We start from the raw sequence: 17520 nt of genomic DNA, 5'->3' as shown, positions 1-17520 counted from the left end.
TCTGCAATACAGGAATATGCAGCTGCCCCATACGGGGATCGTACCTGCGACCTTGATTTTATCAGTACCATGCTCTAACCATCCTGTGTACATTTGAACCCTGGTCTCCCAGTGTGGATCTACACACGGGCAGGGGGATGCTATAAATAAGTCATAAATTCAATTGTTATAGCAAAAGGGGGGGAAACTGTATGTAAAATCGCATAGAAAAGTTTTGTGCTCTACAGTGCCATCTGGTGTTGCAAGTGTATAACGCATTTAAAACGCTGGGTTTTTTTTTTACTAATGTAGCTGAGTCCTAGTCCAAAACCCTCACAACACTGCACTGGTTCTCACCTGTATGAGAACATTCAGTTGCCCAAATCCTCTTGTCTGCAGAAGAGTTTGAAAAGTACAAGAGGAAGCATAACTCTGCACAATAGACACTGAAGGCAACCAACAGCCTCTGCCGGGCACTACTGGAAAACTGCAGTATTACTCTTATATTCCTCCTCTGCAGCCATTCCCCTTAGCCAGACATGAAATACAGTAATGAGAACTATGGATACGCATTACAACAAGCAGGGTTTATCGTAACGTATCATTTCATCGTTCATTACAATTACTGTGTAAAACTATTAAAAACTCCTCTAACAGGCTTGCTAAATTTGCCATAATGGCCTTGCCAGATTTATTAAATTCTATTAGGGTGGGTGGTCACACAAACAACTTGCGACACCGAAAGCCATCATCAGCACCCAGCTCCCTGAAGAATTATTATCTCGGGCATGCTCTTTCAATAAGGTCTCCTGCACCAAACCCTTTCGAAATGAATGGGGTCTGTGCAAGATTCAAGTATTGCAGGCTTGAGTGAAAATGTCAAGCAAAATATACAGAGACAGAGGGGTGAGGGGGGGAGAGGCCACTGTATGATAACTGAAAAGGAACACTGGCCATATTTTCTGAACAAGCTAATTACATTTTCTGCTCAAAGTTGATTCATTATTTTAGCATTTATGAGGAAATGAAAGTCAGCCATGCAGAAATATGACTACAAATTACTGTTGCTCCAGACAAGTTTTTCAAGTTGTGCTATAAACCATTTGTGCATTAATGTTCCACAGAGTTTAGCAGGGCACTATTCAGAGAATGTAACTGCAATTAGCAACACGCTTTCGAAATATCTGAGATTCAGAGTATTGCAGCATTTTTTTGATTAACTATCGATCTCCTCCTTATATTGTAATATACAATTGAGGGCTTGTTTTATAGGTAAAGAAGACAAAGAGAAACAGCTATCCCATATAGCTAAATACTCCAATCTTGACCATTTTCTCACTCTCTTAGGTATTCACAAGCAGGTTTCAGGTAGTTTCCATGTTAAGAATAACATGAATCTGTAAGGCGGCCCTTAGCAGAGTTTCGGATTAATAGCTGGATCCATTCCTGACACTTACATACATAACTGAGGATCTCCAGGGAGCACTAAGCCTTCTGCCCCTTTCTTGACAGCACTTGGATAGCATACTACTAGCACAGGTAATGAAGGTGCAGCTCTAAGGAGGGATGGGACGTCTGGAGTTGTCGATGAACCAAAAAGATGCCTTTTATGAGGACTATTGGTCACATAGCCTAGTATTGTTGATGCTGATAGGTACCAGCTTAGTTCTCACAGCAACCTTTGTGTGAGTTATGTCAGGTGGAGAAACAGCTAGATGCCCAAGGCCACTGAGTTTGTTGAGAGATCCTCCTGACGAGGTTTGCTGTGCCCTCCAGATATTGTTGGGACTACAACTCCCATCAACCTCATCTTACATGGACAACAGATGATGGGAGTCATAGTCTAACAACATCTGCAGGACACCATTTTGGCTATTTCTGCTCTAGGCAGACCAATGGCTATTGAGGGGTGAAACCTGCAGTGTGGGAGGTTGGACTGCTGAGATCTGGGTTCAAAGCTTCACTTGAAAGGCTTTCTGGACAAACGACTTCCAGCACATGGTAAAACAGTTCTCAAACTATACCATAAACTAGAACAGGATGGCGGAATATACTCCTAAGAGCATATAGTGCTTAGTGCTGCAAAAATCTGCAATCAGCCAATGGCAGAAGGTGTGGGATTATTGTGGAGTTTTTGAGCATCTGTTTCATGGCAAAGTCCTACCCATTAGTTTGGGATTATATGCACACATATCCATTATATATGTTAGCAATCATTAGCCTATGGAATTGCCCCATTACGTACAGAGAGAGAGAGAGAGAGAGAGAGAGAGAGAGAGAGAGAGAGATTTATTTCATGCCCAACTGAGGCTATGGTGTAATTTCAGTACTGGAAGATAATATAATACAGCTGTTGGCCAGTAAGTCACTTACAGGTTTTTCTAGTCCTTGGGAATTTATGCAATTTAGTGAAATGATGAACTGAGAGAGGATACTGGGATTGTATGGCAGGCAGTTTTCATCATCAAAATAACTACTGGATTGTTTACATCTTTCTGTTTACATTTTTCTTCTTTTTGTATCACCTTGGCTCCAAGCATTCATTTGAAACCCCAGCTGTACTACTGTAGTGTTTAATAAAAAATGTTAAACCAACCTCAGCTGGGACCTTTACTTATTTTCCTATATGAATTGAAGCTTCTGTTTGGCAAGAAAATGAAAAAGAAATGGAATAAGAAAATAAAGACAATTTATGGAATTATTTAAAGAAAGGCAGCGGTGTCACTTCTCTCTCCTGATTTGTTAATTGCAATTAATGGAGGGCTGATGCTGACATATCATGATTCAGCCAAAGTTAAACATTGAGACTGATGGACATTGAATGAATGAATGAATATAGGATTGCAGCATAAAGATGGTTCCTGTTTGAAGGCCTGTACTCTGATTGTTTTGTATTGCAAACTAGGCTAGTTCTTTAAATTGTCATAGCAGACAACAGTGAATGATGGGAATTGTTGTTGCTGGCATCCATCTGTCTTGAGAGACAATGGAGTATGCTTCCAAGGGTGAAGTCAAACCGCTGCGTTAGCAGCACCAAAGTGACACCCCCCCCACCGCTGGGCGCAAGCCTGGGCAGTTTGTTTGGAGGTCCTGAACTGCCCAGACAACAAAACCTCCCTCTCAGCCTCACTGATGTGGTCCAAAGGAAAGCAGAGCAACATGTTTGGCACCAGCTTGGCTGCAGGAGTTGCCAGAAGGAGGCGTACAAGGCACCTTCCAACCATCTTAGGGACTCTATACTCCAGATTTGCGTAGGGTTTACTCCTGAGCTTTTTCTTCTCCCTAAGATATCTCACAAAGCAGCGGAGGTTTAGGGTCAGAGTTTTCCTTCTCCTAGATGGGCTATCTTCCCAGGTTGACAGGCCCCATCTGCCCTTCACTTCCCTCTGTTAGATTTCTGTTATGCCACTGTGCAGTTTTTGGAGTCACAAGACTCTGTTTACATTCCAGACTGTTGGAACTCTCATGGGAGACAGGAGACGGATGTTGGTTTCTGGTTTCCTGTTTCTTTCTCCCAGTTCTTCACTGACTCTCACAGAGAGCAGATGTCTATTCTTTTCTGTCCTGCATAGATAGAAATAAACCTAGCATATATTTCTCGCTCTTCTGCTGCTGTTTGGATACTCTGCGTAATGAGGGAACGTGCCTGAAGCCTCATTAAAGGCTTAGGTTGTTAATCACCATTGGAAGAGAGCCTCAATGGATTCCGACGTACATCGTGGGGGAGAGCCATTTCAGCTCGGTCGTATGGAATCTCCGACACCCTCTACACAGCATGTGCAGAAACCGCCTTCTTGACCGCTGGATCCAACCATTGGTCCCGTCCGTTCAGTCCAAAACTGAGTGGTTGAGCAAAGCTATGCTAAAGTATGGTTTATTGACATGAGAATTTAGCCTCTGTATGCTGAAAACAAATCCCAACAGCAAATGAAAATTTATTTCTCGGAATGAAAGATTTCAGTATCTTTGAATGCAGCGACTGTAGCATTCATGGATCCCACCTTTTAGCATGGCTTATTTTGAATTAGCTGTAAGAATGGCAGAGTTAATGGGAAGCTTTTTCCCCCCAACAAATTTTATGTTGTGGCTGAACGTGATTGCAGAATGCACTCATCTGTGCTGTTACCATAAATTACAGCATCCATTCTATTTTTTTCTTTTCTTTTTGAAAGAAAACCAAAACACCAAGATTAAAGCTGAGCCTCAGCATTAAACAGATGGCGAAGCTGCAAACGCTAACAGCTCTGATCACCTGCTGGAACGTGGGTGTGGCTGCAAACAACCTCCCTGACTCCAAACAGCTGATTAGGGTACATCACTATTTTTCTCTCTCATTATGGATGTGCAGATGTCTCTGGCAGCCCCTGGATAGCTCTATATGGCATCACAAATGGAGCCAATCTGCTCCATTTGCACCCCTGTCACTAGGGTAGCTTCATTTTCTTTCATAAAGTTTTTTGGAAGGGTGTGTTTTCTATGTGGGTTTGTTTGCTAAATCAGGCACAACACCTTTGCTGTATTTCCTAGCTTCACTGGATGTGAATTGCTGCAACGTGCAGCTCATTCAGCAATACGGTCTTCTAAAAAGCAGCTGGAGAAGGACTCACAGGAACCATTGGCTCATCTAGCAAAGCTCTGTCTAATTCTGTACACAATATCGAATCACAGAACTGTAGAGTTGGAAGAGACCACGAGGGGGTCTAATGCAACCCCTTGAGATGCAGGAATCTTTTGCCCAAGGTGGGGCTCAAACCACCATCACCCTGAGATTAAGAGTCTTATGCAGCGGCTCTCCGGGGTTCCAGACAGAAGGTATTTCCTACTATCTGGTGATCTTGGGACATGAACCTGGGAACGTCTGTGTACGAGGTCCTCCCCAACATTTAAGATTGGCACTTAAGATTTAAGAAAGGAAGATGCTTCTGTAAAGGTTGGTGACCACTAGAATGTGCACCTTCCTGTCCAGTTGTTTTTGGGGGCGAAGGTGCATAGCATATGTTCTCCCAATGGTCTATGGCCCTTCTCTTCTCTGGAACTGACTCTGTTCAATTCCACACAACCAATTTTTTTCAAGTGCCAAAGCAACACTTCATCCCTCCTGAAAAGGCAATCACATAACCTCTTGCCATGCAGCAATCTCTACAGAGCTCCTTTCCGCACATGGTGCTCTCCATAATCGTAAGCAGCCCTCCGTAATGTGGAGGCTGGCTATAACACTGCCCTGGATTTAAAGAACCGGTGGCGCAGTGGTCTAAACCACTGAGCCTCTTGGGCTTGCCGATCGGAAGGTCGGCGGTTCAAATCCCCGCGATGGGGTGAGCTCCCGTTGCTCGGTCCCAGCTCCTGCCAACCTAGCAGTACAAAAGCATGCCAAAAAGTGCAAGTAGATAAATAGGTACCGCTCCAGCGGGAAGGTAAACGGCATTTCTGTGAGCTGCTCTGGTTCACCAGAAGTGGCTTAGTCATGCTGGCCACATGACCCAGAAGCTGTACGCCGGCTCCCTTGGCCAATAAAGCGAGATGAGCACCGCAACTGGACCTAATGGTCAGGGGTCCCTTTACCTTTACCTATGTAAGTATGCATGACATTGCAAGCGTAATCTAGGTTTCATGGTATCGCGCCGGAGAACTTAGCAAAAACGGCACATTTAGTACAACTGGGACATTTGGCCCAACTCATTTGCTACCTAAGCATCCTAGCTGTTATTCCTCTTCAGGGACTGTTCCATTTGTATGAATTTGAATTTCTCCACTTTCTTGTTTCATGCAGTATTAAAAAGTACCACCATTCACCAGGTTGCCATCAAGGGATTATATATGTTTGGCCTTAATAAAGCATAGAATTGCAGTCTGCAAACACAGGTAAAATTGTATGCTTGGTGGGCGTAATTAAATACAAAGGCCAGCTGGCTCTCTGGGCTCTTAAATAAAAAGGAATTTAATCTTAGTTTAACAAGATATAAAGGAAACACATTTGTATAAGAAAGCCTCGGGATTTGCCCTCCTCTAATTACTACTTCACCCTCAAATCCTTTCATCCTCCCTCCCTAGTGCCTGGGGCACTGGAAGTATGTTTTGCAGGCAAACAGCACCCTGTTTATCATTCATTGCAGAATGAAACTGCAGTGTAGAAGTGTCTGTAAAGGTGAATGTAGCCAGGAACTTACTGTATTTTTTGCTCTATAAGACTCACTTTTTCCCTCCTAAAAAGTAAGGGGAAATGTGTGTGCGTCTTATGGAGTGAATGCAGGCTGCGCAGCTATCACAGAAGCCAGAACAGCAAGAGGGATTGCTGCTTTCACTACGCAGTGATCCCTCTTGCTGTTCTGGCTTCTGAGAGTCAGAATATTTTTTTTCTTGTTTTCCTCCTCCAAAAACTAGGTGCGTCTTGTGGTCTGGTGCATCTTATAGAGCACAAAATATGGTAAGTTTGAAAATGGGGAAAGCTGCACTTGCATGGGGATTCCATCTTTGCGCATTTTGACAATCCTTGGATTGTGCAAACAGCGTTTGTGTGTGCTGTGTGGCAGCCAGAAACATTTTTGTCTTGCAGAACTGCAGGCTACTGTATATTTACTGGGACACATGTCTGTGACTTTCTGGTGTTAACTAGGGAAGTCTTAAGACAGCTTAATAGAAGTGCTAATGGTAAATAAATGTACAGGTGATAAAGTTTTTCCCTTGATCCATCCAAAGGGTTGTGTAACTAAATAATTGTCCCATTAACAGGATTGGCAGCAACAGCAGCAGATATGTTCTATGCTTAAGTAATATTATTTTAGGGTCATTTGGTAGTCAATATCCATCTAAGCGAGGAGCTGGGCTTTGGGAAGGAGATGCAAGACTCTGGCAAGGTCCTCAAACCCTCCAACCTTTTCCCCAAAGCTGGGAATGTGCTAACTAGGCTTTGGGAAGAAGGAAAGAGAACTCTAGGACCCTGTCAGAGTCCTCATACATTCCTTCCCAAAGTCCAGTGCCTCGCTTCCCCAGCAGAGTGAGAGCTGGGGGCAGGGCCTCAGATGTTGCTGAGGGCCGCTAAAAAACATCTTGAGGGCCACATGTGGTCTGTAAGGAATGAGGCAACTTTTCAGTATGGCCAGGGAGTCTGGGGTGACTGGAGCTGGAGCCCAACCACAACTCTGCCTGAGACATGTGCACAAACTTATAAGCAGTTATTTTAGACTTAATAAGAAAACTATAAAGAATTTATGTGGAAACATATGGTTATGTAGGAAGTCTGCAGAAGAGAGAAAATGTACATTTGTATGTCATGTGATAAATTGGGGTGGAGGAATGACCCAGTAATCTTTTACTTCTGATTAACTTGGTTGCTTTACACATTTAAAGTGCTAATCATTCGACACCCACAAACTTTTATTATTCCTACAACTTTGGTGAGAAGTCGTTAAGATTCTGCGTCTGAGAAATGATGAGCATTTGGGTCAAACCTAAATTTATTTTCATCTCACTCTGAAAATAACATATTATTATTATTACTATTATTATTTCAAAACAGGCATAATGATTTCACTACACGTTAAAGGTATATTGGCTCTGAGAACCAGGCCCTAGGATGAATGGATCTCTTCCCTCTTGAAGGATGTTCTCCTCGATTAGGAAAAAAAAGAAAGGATATGAAGTGAGGCAGGTCATTTTGACTCAGGCTTTCTCTAAGCAAGCACACAGCAACCTCCTGTTAGCAATAGACAATGATCAATGGCGCGCACCTAGAGACTCTGGTAAAAAATGTGTTCCGTCAACTTTTGCTCAGTTTTACAATCTAAGAGGGTGTGTTGCAAATCACAGTGATTTTGTGGCCCGAGAGTTGATTTTGTTGAGTTCAAGTCACATCCTTGCAGTGAATTAATTTATTGGCTACTGAAGGCCATTTATTTCACAGCAGTTGCCTACAATTCCCAAACTGTGGGACATAAGTCTGATAGACAAGTGCGTACACCTTATTGTTTCCAGTAAGTGCAAAAAAACCCCCCAACCCTTTTTTATTCCTGCAAAATCATCTACCTGTGCCTATTTTATTTTATTTATTAGATTTATATACCACCCTCTGCAATAATATCAGGGTCGTGGGTTTGAGCCCCACATTGGGCAAAAAATTCCTGCATTGCAGGGGGTTAGTCTAGAAAACTCTTGTGGTCCCTTCCAACAATAAAGCTCACCAAAAACCAACAGGCTACTATTATAAGCGCTTATGCACCAACACTGGATGCCAATGAAGACATTAAAGAAAAATTTTACTCTCAGCTGGATGCCGTCCTATCTGAGACGCCTAAGGAAGATAAAATTATCCTCCAGGGTGATTTTAATGCAAGAGTCGGGCAAGATTTCGATCTGTGGCCTGGGACTATTCGGAGAGAAGGAGTTGGCAACAGCAACCAGAACAGAATCTTACTTTTGACGATATACGCAGCACACAACCTTGTTATTACCAACACACTCTTTCGACAGGAAAATAAATTTAAAACTTCATGAAGGCATCCTTGGTCAAACCACTGTCACCTTTTGTTGTTGTTTAGTCGTTTAGTCATGTCCAACTCTTCGTGACCCCATGGACCGGAGCATGCCAGGCACTCCTGTCTTCCACTGCCTCCCGCAGATTGGTCAAGCTCATGTCACCTCTTAGACTATGTTATTGTCCATGCTAAAGATCGCCGTGATCTTAGCAAATCGTCTCTTAACAATATCCGAGGTGACCCTTCCTGAATCCCAAAATGCTTTTCTGCCTTCTAGGGGGACAGTGGACATGATTTTCACCACTCAGCAGCTTCAAGAAAAATGCAGAGAGCAAAACCAATCCCTGTATATGGCGTTTATTGACCTGACTAAGGCTTTTGACACTGTAAATCGTAATGCCCTGGGGACTGTCCTTCTGAAAATTGGCTGTCCAGATAAATTTGTAGACATCATTCGGCTCCTCCATGATAATATGATGCAACAATCGCAGATAACAATGGCTCTCAAAGTGAACCATTCACAGTGGGATCAGGTGTTAAACAGGGTTGTGTTATTGCCCCAACTCTATTCATTATTTTCATTGCCATGATCCTACACTTTGTCAAAGGGAAACTCCTCACTGGAGTAGAAATCATATATCGAACAGATGGAAAGCTCTTCAGTCTGAGCAGGCTGAAAGCAAAGAGTAAGGTTACCGTAACTCCCGTCATAGAGCTTCAGTATGCTGATGAAAACGTAGTGTGTGCACGCTCAGAGGATGACCTCCAAACCATCCTAAATATCTTTGCAGAAGCTTACGAAAAGCTTGGCCTATCACTCAATATCCAAAAAACCAAAGTGCTGCACCAACAAGTACAAAATAACCCCTCTACTGCACCACAAATCAAACTCAATGGTGTAACATTGGAAAATGTCGATCACTTCTCCTACCTAGGCAGTTATCGTTCCACAAGGGCCAACACTGATGCCAAAATCAAACATCGCCTGAGCTCTGCGAATGCGGCTTTCTCCCGATTGAAGTGTAGAGTTTTTGAGGACTGGGACATTTGCAGGGAAACCAAAATGCTAGTTTACAAAGCTATTGTACTACCAACCTTACTATATGCTTGTGAAACATGGACCACTTATAAACGCCATCTCCAACTCCTCGAAAGATTCCATCAACGGTGTCTCTGAAAAATTTTACACATCACTTGGGAAGGCAGGTGAACTAATGCCAATGTACCAGAAGAAGCAAAGATCACCAGTGTTGAAGCAATGATTCTTCAACATCAACTTCGTTGGACTGGTCATGTTGTGCAGATGCCTGATGATCGTCTTCCAAAGCAACTACTCTATTCCGAACTTAAAAATGGAAAGCGTAATGCTGGTGGTCAACAAAAGAGGTTTAAAGACTGTCTCAAGGCAAATCTAAAAAAATGTAGTATAAACACTGACAACCGGGAAACACTGGCCTGCGAGTGCTCCAGTTGGAGAACAGCCTTTACCAAAGGTGTCATGGGCTTTGAAGACACTCGAACTCAGGAAGCAAGGGAGAAACATGCTAGGAGGAAGGCATGCTTGGCAAATCCACACTGTGATCAACTCCCGCCCGGAAACCTATGTCCCCACTGTGGAAGGATGTGTGGATCCAGAATTGGCCTCCACAGTCACTTACAGACTCATTGTTAAAACCGTGTTTGTGGAAGACAATCTTACTCGGCTACGAGTGATTGCCAAAGAAGAAGAAAATCTATGATTCTGTTTTTATTGTTGGTGTCTTTTATTGTTAGTCACACCAATTTTTTTGTTAAGAGTTTGTTTTCATATTCATCAAGTTTCTTTTATGCTATGTACTGTATGTATGTATGACCATCTTGGCTGTCTTATAGTGAAGACCCAGGTCACTGAGCCTGAGCTTCCACAGCCGCCATGAACCCCCATTGGCAGGACTGGCAGCGGCAGCAGCAGATACGTTCAGTGTTTATAATATTTCATCCTCTTGCTAATTATGCTGTTTTAAATGTGCATTTTGTATTTGACTTCCTTTAGCCATGTTTTCTTTTGAAATGCTGAAGTTAAAAAAAAAGTTAGCCATGTGTATTCTGTACTTGACCTCCTTTGCAAAGATTTATTTTGAAATCTTCAAGATAATATTTTAGTTTCCTGTTACCTATGTTGTTTTGAATGTATACTTCACACTTGACTTTATTCAGAAATGTTTTATTGATTTTTTTTTATGTAGGCTGCAACCTGTTCTCTCCCCTTAAAAATATATAGTATAGAAATAAAACGAATAATAGTGATAATAATATGTAGACTTATAGCCACTGAACTCCTTAATCTTAATCCTTTCCTATTACTGCTGCCTCCTACCAACAGTCCTATTCTGTGCCAGGCTGTGTTAATTGGTTTTGGCAAGTTTAAGTGGTATAAATCAGAGGAGGTGGATAGCAAAATGACTCATGTTAAGTAGTTAAGATACAAAGGGAAAGCATTAGCGAGGAAGAAACTATGCCTCTTACAGCCATCACTGAATGTTTCAGATTCTTGTCATGTTACATAGTGTAATCAGTTCTTATTCTGTACAGGGGAATGACTGTACCTCTCAAACGCATTAACAAGTTAAAGTTGTCACCATCAAATCAAGAAACAGAAAAACAGGAAGCACAGCATGTAAAGTTCATGTAATTTCTCAGAAACTCTATTCCTTTAAACATCTGTATACATTTCTATGCATTATTTTGAATGTATATATTCTGGATTTTTTAAAAAAAATAGGTAACCAAACACAAATGCACCATTTAAGATAGCTTCATTAATTTATTTCTAATTTGGCTACACTGAAAGGTGCTTTCAGATTTACTCATCCAGAGGCAAAATTGATGAAATCTGATTTTCCTGGCTAACCCAGAATGTACCAGGTTTGGCAGCTCAGGAGGCGTGGAAAAGTGAGGTGCTGTGCTCAGTTTATTTCACACAAAAATTTGCGAGAAGATGTGACCTAAATCCCAAACTAAGTGTCAACATTTCCAAGGAATTTTGCATATTGAGCTGCAGTCTGCAACAGCTTGATGTCAGCAGTCTTTAACCTATGCGGAGATTATTCTGTTTGGAAATACCAGTGTGTGTGTCTTGCTATAACTAGAGTGTTGTTAGGATGGATAGCCAACTAAAATCATCACACTAGGGTGAGGGAATATGCCATGTAGATTAGCAAAATAAAATTACTGTTGCAGATGGTAGTGGTTCGTGGCCAAGTTTCCCTTATATTCACAAGGCATGCACAACTGGTTGTGACCCATTCATGTGTGGCATGGACTCCTGATGTTACCCCCTACTCCTATGGGGGGAAAGAGTTGACATGTTGGTTGGAAGGGGAAGGGAGCAAAAACATCTGTCGCATAACTGGATTATGCTTCAGGGGATGTTAATAATGGTCTGCTGAAATGAGAACTCTCTGGCAAGGACCTTCACAGATATTCCATGCCAGAGAGCGCTCATCTCTCCTTCTCAGCAGACCCTTATTAACATTCCCTGAAGCATAATTCACTTACCTGACAGATGGTTTTGGTTCCCTTCTCTTCCCCACCCCCATTCCCCCCAAAATACACATTTCTGCTCCATTTACACACACACACACACAAGGCCTTCCTACACATATGTCGAGTCCAAGACGGACTAGCGTTACACAGCAACTCCTAGTTCTGACACTTGAAAAGAGATGCCTCTTTATTTTCCTTTTGCATCTATCATTTCCTTTTTCCTCTCCACTTCCTGCACTGGGCTGTAGGCAGGAGATAGGATTACTCACTGCATCTGGAGAGAATTTGTCAGTTCTTCAAATCTTTTTCAAGTATGTGTGCTGCAGTAGAGTGGGAGGCCAAAGACTCAGGTTGGCAGTGCCTAAAAGTGCCTCTCAAGAATACAGTACAGTGGTACCTCGGGTTACATACGCTTCAGGTTACATACGCTTCACGTTACAGACTCTGCTAACCCAGAAATAGTACCTCAGGTTAAGAACTTTGCTTCAGGATGAGAACAGAAATCGAGGCCCCATTAGCTAAAGTGGTGCTTCAGGTTAAGAACAGTTTCAGGTTAAGAACGGACCTCCGGAACGAATTAAGTTCTTAACCCGAGGTACCACTGTAACTGAAAATACAGAGTTCTCAATAAAGGTACTTCTGGGCACCCTCCCTTTCTTTTCCACCTTCCTGGTGGTGTCCCCCCCCCCCCCCACGTTTTTTTCCCCTTTGGAAGAAACCACTGAGTGTCAACCTGGGGGGAAAGAGGTCTCTGCATCATTACCAGCAGACATAATGGGGTGGGAGGAGGGGAAGCAGATAGTTTGAGGTTTCAGAGAGGCATCTGGGTGACCACAATGCCAGCTGAGAGATCTCTCTTCCAGCTTCCCTTGGCCAGAGTGCAGGCTTCCCCCAGGTCACCATGAAGCAGCAATGGTCTCTTCTCTCACCACCCCTCTGTGAGCCATTAATTCTTCATACTGCTGGCAGACAGCAACCCAATCACACACTCCTGGTGCCTTGCAGCCTTCCTCCAGCATGCAGCAGGTAGATCAACTCACATCTTTGCATCCTGTTCCCTTAGTTTGTACTCGCAATCATTTGTGGACATTAGGAGTCTCGCTCCATGTGAAAATGCACGAGGAGAGAGAAAAATCTGTCCCACCCCCACACACCCTCCCTTATTTGTAACTGCCCTAGTTAGAAGGAAACTGTTATTCATTTCATTCCACTGGAATCTTTTCTAGCCTACAAAGGACCTCAGGATGTTTAACGCTAGTACAGTGGTACCTCGGGTTAAGAACTTAATTCGTTCTGGAGGTCTGTTCTTAACCTGAAACTGTTCTTAATCTAAGGTACCAGTTTAGCTAATGGGGTCTCCCGCTGCCACCGCACAATTTCTGTTCTCATCCTGAAGCAAAGTTCTTAACCTGAGGTACTACTTCTGGGTTAGCGGAGTCTGTAACCTGGAGCATCTGTAACCTGAAGTGTCTGTAACCCGAAGTACCACCGTAATGGAACTGCACTGTAGGATCTCTAGAGTAGCTACACAATCCCTCTGACAGCAGCCCCTGACAAACATCCTGCCATAGTATAGGAGTTCCCCACATTCACCTTATTCCCCCTCTTCCAAACACACCTGTAACTGTAACAAAAAGCTCACGGCCAATCCTGTGCAAGAACTATTGCTTTCTCTATGCACCCTGCCTTGTTAAGAGCAGGGATGGGGGAACCCGCAGCTCTCCAGATGCTTCTGAACCAGAAATCTCACCCTCCCTGACCATGGCACATGCTGGCAGAGCCTGGTGGGAGTTGGAGCCTGCCAACACCTAGAGGACCCTACAGGCTTCCTCATCACAAGAGAGAAAGCACCTGCATCCCTGTGTGTCACCTCCCTCCTTCAACATACAGTTTACATACATTCTCTTCCTCACATTCCACTTCCCACACAAATACGCTGCTCACTTACAGCCCTCGCCAAAATACTCCCCGCAGACACACATCCCTAAACTTGGGCAGGAAGGTGCATGCTCAAATGGTTGCCAACCTCGATGGAAGCTGCAGCAGCGCTCAGAACCTCAAATCTTAAAGTGTTGAAGAAGAGCTGTGGCTCAGCGGGAGGGCGCATGCTTTGCATGGGAAAGCTCCCCATCATCTCTGCGCAGGGCAGAGGAAACCCCCGGCCTGAAATCCCAGACAACTGCTGCCAGCCAGTGTAGGCAATACTGAGCCAGGTGGAACCCATGATCGGATGCAGGATAAGGCAGTGGCGTAGCGTGGGGGGTGCAGGGGGGGCGGGCCGCACCGGGCGCAACATCTGGGGTTAGGGCAAATCCATGGGTTAGGGGGCGCAAATCCACGGGTTAGGGGGCGCAAATCCACGGGTTAGGGGGCGCAAATTACTTGCCTTGCCCCGGGTGCTGACAACCCACGCTACGCCACTGGGATAAGGCAGCTTCCTAAGCTTGTAAACAGGCACTACATAAGTGTGTTGGTGTAGGTTTTCCCTTTGCCTGTTCATTCAACCGGGCTGGGAAGCAGCCAGCAGCTAACAGTTCTGGAGTGCCAGGCAGGCAGGAGCCCTTCCCGTGCCACATCCAGCCCACAGGGGCCTCCATTCCTATGCACGGGGTGCCCCGAATTCTCCTCTGCTAGTGGACAACAGGTTGGCTGCCTCTGCCCTTTGGGCATGGCATCGGCTACCTTCTACAGCCCATCATTCCCTCAGTTCCCACGCCTAGAGAGCTGGGCAGTGAGCTGCCCACATCTTTAATTCTTAGCTGTAGCTAACGCCACCCTCAATCTCACACACCACCCTGTGATGGAAAGAGGGGCTGCCCCCCCAATCAATCAACATCAATACAAATCTGAGATTCTGCACCCACCCCCAACAAAAATCCTGGCTGCACCCATGGGGATGCCTCTCTGGAAGAGAAAAACACACAGACTCCATTGCACTAGAGAAACCACTAGCGCCAGCCACCTATTCCCTATCTTCCCTCCACGGGTGCCGATTTGAATAAAATATTGAGGGCGGGGGCGCCCCAGGTAAGCCCCGCCCTGCATGGTCACATGACATGGAACACCATTCGAATGGCAATAGTCATCAACTTTGGGGGGGGCCTCAGATATTTTATTGTGGGGGACGAAGGGGGCCTCGCCCCCTAGAAGTTGGCTCCTAGGCTTCCTTCAAACCCCACGGCGGAAAGGCTCCCTAGATAAGGATCGCCCTTATCTCCCTCCCACATCTTCCCGCGCTTTTCCCCTTTCCCAGCGGGGGAGGCTGGAAGCCACAGGTGCAGCTCCGTGAGGGGAAAAGCTCCGCGCGCCAAGAGGAGCTCCCTGAAGTAAGCTCTCTGGATCCGGGAAGCGAGTCAGCCCGACCTCATAGCAGCCCCGCTACTGTTTCACACGACCCCCTTTGAACTCTTGTGTTTCGAAAATGAGAGAGAGAGAGAGCAGCTGGCTTCTCTCTGCCCCATTCCCACACCGTCGTCGTCGTCGTGAGGGAAAGAGACGCGCCTGACTTTCCACCCCTCTCCAAAAAGCGGCGCCCACCCCCTCGCTTTAGCGGGAAAAAGCCACTCACGCGGGGTAGTAAGCGTAGGGCGCCGTGCAGTTCTCCTCACACGCCTCCGAGTCCATCAGCAGGTAGTCGCGGCTGTCGTTCCTCCGCGCCCCGCTCGCCGCCGGGGAGCAGCTCGGCCCGAAGGGCGGCTGGCCAATTTGGCTCATGGCGCTGCTGCTGCTTCTTCACCCCGGCTCTTGGTTGGGGTCGTCGTCCCTGAGAAAGCCCCTCGTTTCCTTCTCGAATTATTATTTAAAGGATGACCCGCCCCCCCCAAAAAAATAAAACCTGACACACACACAAAGGGGGGGGGGAGAGCGGGGCGCTCCTCGCACTCGGGGCTGCTGCTTTTCCTTCAGAAATAAGGAGAAAAAGTGACCCCGGGGTTCCCGCCGCCGAGGAGGAGAGTCGCCTGCTTGGCGCGCCCGCCGCTCGCAGCTACGGGCAGCGCGGTGTCCCCATGGCGAAGGAGGAGCCGGGGTCGCCGGAGCTCCAGCGGAGGCAGCGAAGCCCCGAGCAGCCCTTCGCCTTCGCTTTGCTGCCGGGGTCGCTCGCTGCAGTCCATGAAGGTAGCGGTGGCGGCGGCGGCGGCAGCAAGCGAGCAGCCCCTCAGACACCGACTGAGGCGAGCAGAGAGAGGAGTTACTATGTCAACCAGCGAGATCCGCCGCCGCCGCCGCCACCCCTCCGAAAGTCGTCACGGCCCGCAGCCTTTGCCAAAAAAAGGAGGGGGCTTTAAAAGTTTGCGCGGCTCCCGCTGCCGAGGAAGAAAGAAGGGGGAAAGGGGTGGAGGAGAGAGAGAGAGAGGGGAAATCACATGGCGCAGGAGGAAAAGTTCTGGCGCGCTCGGCTGAGATGCGAGGCGCACCTCGGAGGCCACACCCCTCGGTTCCGCCCGCCCCCTCGGAGCCGTCGACGTTCCCTTGCTTTCCCCTTTGTGGTAGCGCAGGCACGTCCAACAGGTAGATCGTGATCTACCGCTAGATCACAGGACGTCTGTGGTAGATCACTGGTAGATCACCGGCTCCCCCCATAGAAGCTCAACAACTTTGGCTCGCCTAAAAAAAAGCTCAACATTTTCTCCCTGCACCCACATAAAACGGAGCTTTCCTCCTCCCTGAAAAAGAGCCCAACAACTCTTTAACCTGAAACCCCCAAAACGGCTTTCGTTCCTTAAAAAAAGCTCAAGAACTTTGACCTGAACCCCCCCCAAAAGGGGGTAGATCACTGCCAGTTTTTAACTCTGTGAGTAGATCGCAATCACTTGGGAGTTGGCCACCCCTGTAGTAGCGCATCATAAGGAAGCATCCTGTTTACAAGCTGCCTTCCGGAGGGTCTTCTCCTCCTCCTGCGTGCGATCCTATGCAAAGGCATCGAGGCGGCCCAAGAGCTAGGATAGTCCCGCTTCTGGTTTAGACTCGCCACCTCTCTCCATCGCCAAACATCGTGGCAAGGTGTAGCTCCGTCGGTAGAGCAGGAGGCTATTAATCTCGGGGTCCTTGGTTCACGCCACACGTTGGGCAAAGAGATTCCTGTGCTACAGGGCTAGATCAGTGGTTCCCAACCTTTTTATTTTATTTTTTTTTGCCATGCCCCACCTAAGCATCTCTAAAATCCTGGTGGCTTCCCCCCCACCCCCAATATAATTCTTATTATTCAAAAAATGAACTACTCACATGGAGGAAGCCTAAATGTCATTCACTGTTAATAACTCATTCTCGAATTGCCCCCCTTAAAAATCAAATTGCCTCCCTGTAGGGTGGGTGCCCCATGTTGGAAACCACGGGACTAGATGATCCTTAAGGTTCCTTCCAAGTTCCAACACTATGATTTTATAATAGGTAAAAGTAAAGGTACACGGAAAACTCTGGGGTTGCGGCACTCATCTCGCTCTATGGGCCGAGGGAGCCGGTGCTCGTCCACAGGCAGCTTCCGGGTCATGTGGCCAGCATGACTAAGCTGCTTCTGGCGAACCAGAGCAGTGCAAGGAAACGCCAG

The 17520-nt window shown here is 46.0% G+C and overlaps 1 protein-coding gene across 1 annotated transcript in view; it reads right to left on the bottom strand.

The window, feature by feature from the left end:
- TRPC6 (transient receptor potential cation channel subfamily C member 6) overlaps positions 1-16813 on the bottom strand; it is a 70210-nt gene extending 53397 nt beyond the window's left edge. Inside the window, exon 1 of the mRNA XM_083609673.1 lies at positions 15544-16813. Coding sequence (XP_083465799.1) covers positions 15544-15689 — 146 coding nt within the window. The 5' untranslated portion in view covers positions 15690-16813. The remainder of the gene's footprint in view (positions 1-15543) is intronic.
- Between the last annotated feature and the right edge of the window lie 707 nt (positions 16814-17520).

Source organism: Podarcis filfolensis (assembly GCF_964270895.1).
Source record: "Podarcis filfolensis genome assembly, chromosome: 4".
NCBI lineage: Eukaryota > Metazoa > Chordata > Lepidosauria > Squamata > Lacertidae > Podarcis > Podarcis filfolensis.
This window is presented reverse-complemented; position numbering and strand designations above follow the sequence as displayed.